Source organism: Perca flavescens, chromosome 12 (assembly GCF_004354835.1).
Source record: "Perca flavescens isolate YP-PL-M2 chromosome 12, PFLA_1.0, whole genome shotgun sequence".
NCBI classification, from domain to species: Eukaryota; Metazoa; Chordata; class Actinopteri; order Perciformes; family Percidae; genus Perca; species Perca flavescens.
The window spans coordinates 11,118,788-11,127,799 of NC_041342.1; the positions used below are offsets into that span (position 1 = coordinate 11,118,788).

General features: G+C 40.7%; 1 protein-coding gene across 2 annotated transcripts; it reads left to right on the forward strand.

The window, feature by feature from the left end:
* The first annotated feature begins 322 nt into the window (after positions 1–322).
* stk25b (serine/threonine kinase 25b) lies at positions 323–8,807 on the forward strand. 2 transcript variants are annotated; one of them, XM_028592569.1, is made up of 11 exons: positions 323–754; positions 1,549–1,779; positions 2,310–2,366; positions 2,495–2,603; positions 3,414–3,571; positions 3,910–4,095; positions 4,834–4,979; positions 7,185–7,290; positions 7,381–7,452; positions 8,204–8,340; positions 8,445–8,807. In XM_028592569.1, the coding sequence occupies exons 1-11, from the start codon at positions 725–727 to the stop codon at positions 8,482–8,484; spliced, it is 1,272 nt and encodes a 423-aa protein (XP_028448370.1). In that variant the 5' UTR covers positions 323–724; the 3' UTR covers positions 8,485–8,807. The 2 variants fall into 2 exon arrangements, with proteins under 2 accessions (XP_028448370.1, XP_028448371.1); XM_028592570.1 differs by having other exon boundaries at positions 8,534–8,807.
* The last annotated feature ends 205 nt before the right edge of the window (positions 8,808–9,012 follow it).

Here is a 9,012-nt window from a genome sequence, read left to right on the forward strand (position 1 = left end):
TCCGAAACAGTTCAGGTGCATCATAGGCGCTAATATACAGCTAATGTAATGTATGGACCAGTAATTAGCATTATCCACTGTGCATGTGCTTAAATCAATGTTTACAAGGAATACATACTAAATTCATATTGCTTAGGAGCACAAAATGTACTAGACTTTGACACATATGACACTATGCAATGAGCTTAAATGTATATGTATTTTTATAACGTACATTTTATTTACGAATGCCTGTGGCAGCATCTATCGCTACATGAAATAGGTTTTCGGTATTTGAGCCGAACAGATCTTAAAAATACAACCCCCACAATTCCACCTTCTTCAAACCAAATGCGCATGCGTCCTGCGGCTGAGCCATTATTTTGTCCTCCTCAAGCTTCAAATGAACAACAGGCTAAGCGTTCCTTGAAATGAATTAAATATTAATAGGCGGAAGGAGCATTTTATGTTCTTGTTCATTACTGCCGATATAAATGAAGTCTCTCGGTCAATAGCTCGTTGGCTCGCCGGGCTCTTCAGTCCTCCGTTGGACTTGGAGGCCGAAAACAGAGCGCGGAGTGACAGCCCCGTTAAAGCCAGCAGATTGGGTGTTTATCTAGCTGGCTAGCCACCTAGCTAGCTTCCTAGACAGCTAAGAGGGGAGGAAAAACCCGAAAGGATCTTTTCGATAAGCTCGGAAAGAGAGAGCTGTGGCTGTCCCTGTCCCGTCCGACCTGCAGAGGGGATGGCACACCTTCGAGACATGCAAAACCAGGTACAGAAATCATCTTTTCACCAACTGTCACCTCCCTTCTTCTTGCCCAAGACAAGGCGAACCCCCATGACCGTTAAGGCTTTCCATGAATAGGTGGGCGGGGGTCCAAGCCATCAGTGCAGCGTGATTAAAAACCTATATACGCAAATATGAATTCACTTATTTTTCATCTCCTTGCCATTGTCAGCATCAGGTGAAACAATGCCAAAGCAATCAACCAACTGACAGAAACAATTTGATTCGACATTCTGAATTCCATGACAGAATACAGCAATATTTTCAAAGTCTCCATTGTTTCAGACTTGCAGTTGTCTGCAGCTGTAGATATAAAAATATTTAAAATGTAATGACTTCTTTAAGTGCCTCCTCTCCTACTCATTCCAATCATCACTCATTTCCTGCTTAACCCACTGAACTTTCAAGTCTCATGCCTCTTGAATTACATACTGGCAAACAAGTTTGATCTCAAGTCCAGGTGATTATATGAGCTGGGACTGAATAGATATTGACACAGATACGAAAGGTTAATCATCCATCTTTTTTTTTTTTTTTTTTTATATGTGAGCAGTGCATGAAAACATTATTAATATAGGCCAACAGATAGATGTAACGCCCCCTGTCACTTCTAGTTAACCTTTTTATAAAAGACCATTCACATGTGAATGAGTCGTTTGGTTATGTGCGGTTCAAATGCTTGGCAAGACGCACACACTCCTATACAAACAAATAAGCCTCTGCAGTCATCATGACAAACACTCAATAATTCAATGCGTTATTCGCTGTCACTGGATCAGAATACCCGGCTGGACCCCGAGGAGTACTTCACCAAGCAGGAGCGGATTGGGAAGGGTTCCTTCGGAGAGGTCTACAAAGGCATCAACAACCGCACAAAGGAGGTGGTGGCGATAAAGATCATAGACCTGGAGGAGGCCGAGGACGAGATCGAAGACATTCAACAGGAGATCACAGTGCTGAGCCAGTGTGACAGCCCTTTTGTTACCAAGTATTATGGGTCGTACTTGAAGGTGAGATGATGAGACAAAATAACAAAACGATACATAATAGGGCTGCACAATATGAGGAAAATATCTGATTACAATTATTTTGACTGATATTGCGATTGTGATAGGATTATCTGAGGGAATGATCATTTTTGTATCATTATTCTCATTTTCATTGAAAGATATATTAAAAAAAAAATGTTTTGCGAGGATCTGTACCAAACAGATGTTTTCTGTAGTCTGTAGGATAGGATTTGTAGGCCGGGACGTCTCTGCAGCACCACATTACTTTATTTTAGAATGGTTTGACACATGTTTCGCCTTTACCAAATATTGCGCCTCCCTGCGATTTGGATATTGCACTAGTTCATATTGCGATTTTGATAAAATTGCAATGAATTGTGCAGCCCTAATAGATACACAGATTATTTACATGTTATCAACATGAAGATCCTTAGAGACACAGACACACAGTGCAAAGCCGGGGGTTTTTTTTATTATTTTTTTTTATCTTAAACTTTAAACGTCTTTCATCAAGTATGTTTTCCTCTCAGGGGACCAAGCTGTGGATTATCATGGAGTATTTAGGTGGAGGATCTGCTCTGGATCTGGTAAGAAGATTTTTATTTTTTATAGAACTTACCGAGTTTTATACAAGTGGCACTTTTTACATTGGAGAAGCTTGGGGGGCTCTCTCCCAACTTCCACCTTTTTCTGATTTACTTGTCCCCCTTGCTAGCTCCGTCCAGGGCCTCTTGAGGAGACTTACATTGCTACTATACTGAGGGAAATACTGAAGGGGCTGGAGTATCTGCACTCCGAAAGGAAGATCCACAGAGATATCAAAGGTGATGAAAGATCCTCTTTATCATTTAGCATCTTGTAGCTATAAATTCATATTGTGTCACAGTGTTGTCCCCCGGTACAAAGCCAGATATCCTACTCATAATTCCGAGCTAATTTGCAGCAGTATGGTGGTGTATCGATTGGATAGACTATTCATTAGCTTTTATATGCTTTGATGAGGGGAGCTCGCCAGGTAACGCAACATGTTTATAGAGTCTTAACCAGATGCTGGACAGAATAAGTCCACATGCTGAAATATGCTACCAAGCTGCATAAATGTATTAACACCCAACACCAACATACTGAGGTGTTACATTAAATATCTGTGCGTGGAGCTCATTTTCTCCTCTTTGCAGCCAATGTTGTGCTTCTTCCATTCTGGGAGTTAACTAGAGAATTACAAAAGTGATGACACCAGGATGAATAATTAAGAAGACTGGGTCAATTCTCTACATAGGTTCTGTTTCCGTTCCCTGTTATTTATCTCCCAATGTCTAAAAGCTGTTTGTGTTCACCGCAGTGAAAACTGGGAAAGAGACTGCAAAGTGTCCTTTGTCTCTGTGTCCATCCGTCTGTAATGTACACTATTCCAAATGATGGTTTTTGTATTTTAAAAAAAAAAAAATGAAAAAACGCTTGATTGGCGTAAATAATGTGCTACAGCACCTCATTACTCACCATTATCTCAAAACGAGACTCCATCTTTTCATGCCGGATGACATATTTATTGATGCCTTTTTATTTAGCATTACTTTAGCATCAATTTCTTCTTGTATTTGACCTGTCTTTCTTCTTCTGTCTCTTTCTCCTAGCTGCCAATGTACTCTTGTCGGAGCAGGGCGATGTGAAGCTGGCAGATTTCGGGGTGGCGGGACAGCTGACAGATACCCAGATTAAGAGGAACACGTTCGTCGGTACCCCTTTCTGGATGGCTCCAGAGGTTATAAAGCAGTCCGCCTACGACTTCAAGGTGAGGCCAGAGTCTGTGGACCGGACAAGAGACACCCTGTGTTACTGCTTTGAGTGAACGCTGCCTTTAGGTTTGTTTGCTTGGTTGTTTTTTTTTCTCACTTTTGGTTGAAAAGATGTTTCAGTTTGGTGAAACATTGAGCCCATAAAGAGATAATGTTTTGTTATTGGTGGAGGCACTGATAAGTAGACACTACATGACATTTTTCAGCATGGGAATAATTATTTGATCCACATCATTTTAGTTCAGGGACTTTATTTTAATTCCTTGAACAGTTTTCAGTGTCTGTGTATGAAGTTAACACACCTAATATTTACACATTTCACTCTCCCCCACAGGCTGATATTTGGTCCCTGGGAATCACTGCCATTGAGTTGGCTAAAGGGGAACCTCCCAACTCCGACCTACACCCCATGAGGGTCCTTTTCCTCATCCCGAAAAACACTCCACCCACACTTGAGGGACCTTACAGCAAGCCCTTCAAAGAGTTTGTGGAGGCTTGTCTGAATAAAGACCCTCGTTTTGTAAGTAATACACATCCGTCCTATGTGTAGCAGAACTAAAATGGGATCAGACGTGCTTGTTTGTGGCTAAATAAGATCAGAAAGTTGGAAAAGAATTCCAGATTGGCACTGCTGTCCGACTTTGCGCATTTATCCTACCAATAGGGCTGCACGATATGAGGAAAAATGTCCAATTATTTTTGACTGATGTTGCGATTGCGATATGATTCACGACATTGGAGGGAATGATCAAGTTTTTTGGATCATCATTCTCATTTTCATTGAAACACAAATAAGAATGTACTTCTAGTCATGTAGTGTGATTTTTGCGAGGATCTGTACCAAACAAAGATGTTTTCCTTTAGTCTGTACGATGGGATTTGTAGGGTTAGGACTTCTCAGCAGCCCCACAATACTTCATTCAGAATGGTTTGACACATATTTTGCCTTTAACAAAATCCTGCGATTTGGATAGTGCACTAGTCCATACTGCGATTTCGATAAAATTGCGATTAATTGTGCAGCCTTACCTACCAAATATTATTGTGTTTGGATTAGCAGAAAGTATAATTTGTGCTGTTCTTTCTCAAATATTCAAACCCAATCCAAATCCCATTCTTGTTATGCACCAAAAATATGTTAAATCTAAGTAATGTGATGGTGGACTCGTTACTGAAGCTTCTTTTTTAGCATGATGTGGCTCGACAACCGATCCCAACTGAGTGATTTTCTGCTTCTTTCTTTCTGACGTGTGCACAGAGGCCAACAGCCAAAGAGCTCCTAAAGCACAAGTTCATCACGCGCTACACCAAGAAGACAGCCTATCTGACGGAGCTGATCGACCGCTACCGCCGCTGGAAGTCCGAGGGCCACGGAGAGGAATCCAGCTCTGACGACTCCGATATGTGAGTCTCAAGAACACACATTCATACACTTAAGGATTTACATTTTCACTAGTAGTAATGAACCTTTTATGTGCTTATTTAAAAAAAATTCTGTCAGCCATTTAAGCTTTTCACAAATATCAGGACTGAGTGTAGAGCTGGGCGATATGGAGAATATCTATTTTTGACCAAATCCATCAATGTCCATATTGCCGCGATATTGTAGGGTTGTCTATTGGTCCTTTCACAAAACGTGAGATTTTAGATAAATAATCATCAGTAATGTGGATCTAATGACTAAGTGGGTAAAGGCAAATAATAGAACAGCTAGTAAGTCTGGTAAGTTAAAGTAAAAAAAAAAAAAAAAAAAAAAAAAAATCTGAAAATGACATCACTTTACTGTAATGCAGCCTTTTAAAGCAGGAAAAGACAACACTTGTGTCACGATATTAATTCAATTCAATTTTATTTATAGTATAAAATCATAACGGGCGTTATCTCAGGACACTTTACAGATAGAGTAGGTAAATGCAACAGTGGCGAGGAAAAACTTGGACAGACCCAGGCTCTTGGTAGGCGGTGTCTGACGGGGCCGGTTGGGGGTGTGATGAACAGTGGCAATAATAGTCACAATAAAGATAATGACTTGAAATAGTAGTTGTAGTAGTTCATGGTGTTGCAGGGCACTGCAGTGCTGCTACAGGGTGTCAGTGTTGTGCCTGAACGCATTCAATGAACGATAGTTCATGAACTTCATATTTTGGGTGAATGTGAACTGAACTGATGAGTGTATTACTGCCTGATGAACGTGACTGTGAACTTGTTCATTCTGGTGTCTGTGAACGGCACACTCTCTCAGTTTAACTTCCTTCAATAGGGTGCCAGATTTCTATAGAGCCTTCCAGGCGAAAACCTGGCTAAAACAGACCGTAAACAGACCTTAATACGTAGCGGAAAAAACACCCAATCCGGCAACACCAGCCACCAGTGTTGCACCGCCGCATGCATCATCAAAATAAAAAGCAGCATGGAGGCGACGAAGCAGCAAGGAGGCTTCGTATGATCATTTAAACAAGTTTTATGACGAGGTCGGTGAGGATGGGGAAAAATCTGACATTTCTGTGCAAACTTTGCCCACCTGGCTTTCAAAAAGAAAATCCGCACTTCAGTCCCATCCACATCAAACCTGAAACGGCACGTTGAACTGAAGCAACATATGGAAAAGAAGAACTGTGAACTAGTTCATTTTTTGGAACCGTGAACTTAGTTCAAAATTCTGAAGTATGAACTGAACTAGTTCATTTTTTAATTTGTGAACTGAACTTTGAACTAGTTCATGTAGAAAGTGAACTTTCCCAACACTGAGAAGGGTGTGGCAGGACGTAGCAGGGCACTGCAGAGCGTAGCAGGGTGTAACAGGGCATGGAGCAGGACCACAGCCACAGCTGCAACCATGATTTAGGTGCCATCCTAATTCAAGGAAAACTGCTAGGCAAAAAAAAAAAGCATAAGGACTCCGGAGAATAAGCTCCCCAGAGCTAGGTTAGCAACAAGCATTTCTGGGACATGGAAGCACACAGATGGAAAGAGAGAGGAGAGAGAAGCTCAGTGTGTCAAAGGAAGTCATATCCAAAATGTAATACATTATCTGGTTTCATATATCAATATATTGCCCAGCCTTAACTAGGGCTGCACAATTAATCGCAATTTTATCAAAATCGCAATATGGACTAGTGCAATACCCAAATCGCAGGGGGACTTTAATATTTGTTAAAGGCAAAATATGTGTCAAACCATTCTGAATGAAGTAATGTGGTGCTGCAGAGACCTCCCCGCCTACAAATCCTATTCTACAGACTAAAGAAAAAAATCTCTGTTTGGTACAGATCCTCGCAAAAATCACACTACAATCATTTAAAAAAATTTTTTTTTGTAATTGTCAATAACAATGAGAATAATAATAAAAAAGTTATCATTCCCTCCAATATCATGAATCCTATCACAATCGCAATATCAGTCACAATAATCGCAATTAGATATTTTCATAATATCATGCAGCCCTAGCCCTGAGTGTATGGGCATGCCTCGCATGCCTATACCTCTTCCAGCTAATAGGAAACAGTTGCACGTAAATTGTCCTCCATAGAAACATTTTCTCTGAATGTTGTAAAATTAGGTTAAAACTATACTTTCTCTCCCCCTATTCTCTTTCCGTCCTTCCTTTAGGGATGCTGATGGTGATGTGGATACGTGTCCCATGTGGACCTTCCCCACAGTCAGACCCAACTCTATGAACAAGTTACAGAAGGGCTACACACACACAGATTCAGAGGTAAGGCATCCGCAGCCCACAGACACAGTCCATTCTATTTATATTCTTCTTCTTTTTTTACCCCCCTAACATTCTTTTTCCTCTTCCCAGTCAGGAGATTTGGTGAAAAGGCAACCCAAGTCGCAATGCTTGTCTGCTTTGGTAACACCCATCTTCAGAGAGGTAGGCTGGACTGTTGGGTATGGGGATTATATAACTTTGAGCACAGCACAGTAAGTACAGGCCTTAATCTAAAGTAGTTGATCCTGTCTAAAAAAAAACGTGGCTTTGAGAAACACAATCTTCAATTTGGAACAGTTATGTCTTGAAGGTTGAGCCCTGGACAACGTTAAACAACGTTCATTTTCTTTTAATTTGACCTGTGTACGTCCTCCTTAGTGATAGTATGTGCATATACAGTAGTATTGGTCTGAGGTCGCTCATAATAACTGCACTGAATCACCAGAAGCACTTTTAGAAAATGGGCAGAATATTTCCTGCTGGTATATTAATTGCATTGATAACGATGTAAGTCTGGGCTGCAGAAGTGATATGATCTGCACTGATTTCATCACATTTTTGTCATGTCTGACTGGTGGGCCTCGTCACTAATTTAGTTTTTATTTAGTCCCAGAGTAACTCTAATAAATACCATACTATATACTATATATACTATATATATTACACATGTATTTTATACTCTGAAGTTGTTTTAAAGAAGCATATATTGGTAAGAATAGAACAGAATAAAGCAGGAAAGCATGTAGTTGTTAAATACAAAAGTCAACAAAACGTGACTAATATGTTTGTTAGAATGTAATAATAAACTGTAAACAATACAGTTGGAATTTAAGATTAGTCACTGTCTTTGGCTGTAGCCTCCCAACTGCACAACATACACAATTCTTTCATTTAGATTTTTCTCTACCGCCAGTTGAAGGAGAAGCGGCGGGCGAGCGGCGGGGGCGTCGGAGCCATCGAGGAGCTGGAAAACGCCTTCAACCTGGCCGAGGAGTCTTGTCCGGGCATCTCCGACCGCCTCGTCACACACATGATGGAGAGAGTGTACAGGTGATATACCGACCTGTGTCCCGACCTTCTGCTGGGATGTTCATTATGCGGCAGGAAACCTGCGTTTATTTGAATTTAATCGTTTTTTTGCGTCCTTCTTCCAGGTTTTCTTTAAACGGTAACACCGCTCCGTCTTCGCGGTGAAACCCCGGCTGGATGTAACTTAACCCTGCTCCCTTTTTCTGTCTCCCAGACCCACCCGACGCCTCAGATGAGGACCACAGAAGACCCCCACCCCCCATACTACCACTCCGCGTATCTTTGTACCCTTCTCAGTCTTGTCCCTCCCACCCTCCCCCAAGAGATCTTTTAATTAGTTATAATTAAATATTTTTACAGTTTTTCTTTAAGAGCGGAGAGTATTTAAAACAAAAAAAAAGCCATGACATTTAGAGCGTTGTGTATACCTGTTAGATTGAGAAGAAGAAAAAAACTATAATAATAAAGTGTATGGAAAATGTCCCATAGTGTCTTGTTTGTTTGGATGCTCACATACAGACATATTACAGTAAGTTACTGCTCAGTCTAGGGCTGCACATGTACTGTAAAATGTACTAGTCAGTAGTGGAGCATTCATAAATAATTCATGTTAATATTTATACAAGTTGATTGCTTAACTATCCTGTTTTTACTATTTTCATTTCCTCGTTTCTAAAAACAGATTGTGAGCTG

Coding starts and splice junctions, on each gene's coding strand:
- stk25b (XM_028592569.1), top strand. CDS start 725: ATGGCACACCTTCGAGACATGCAAAACCAG. Junction 3,572..3,909: donor AGTCCGCCTACGACTTCAAG/GTGAGGCCAGAG, acceptor TCTCCCCCACAG/GCTGATATTTGGTCCCTGGG. Junction 7,291..7,380: donor ACACACACACAGATTCAGAG/GTAAGGCATCCG, acceptor TCCTCTTCCCAG/TCAGGAGATTTGGTGAAAAG.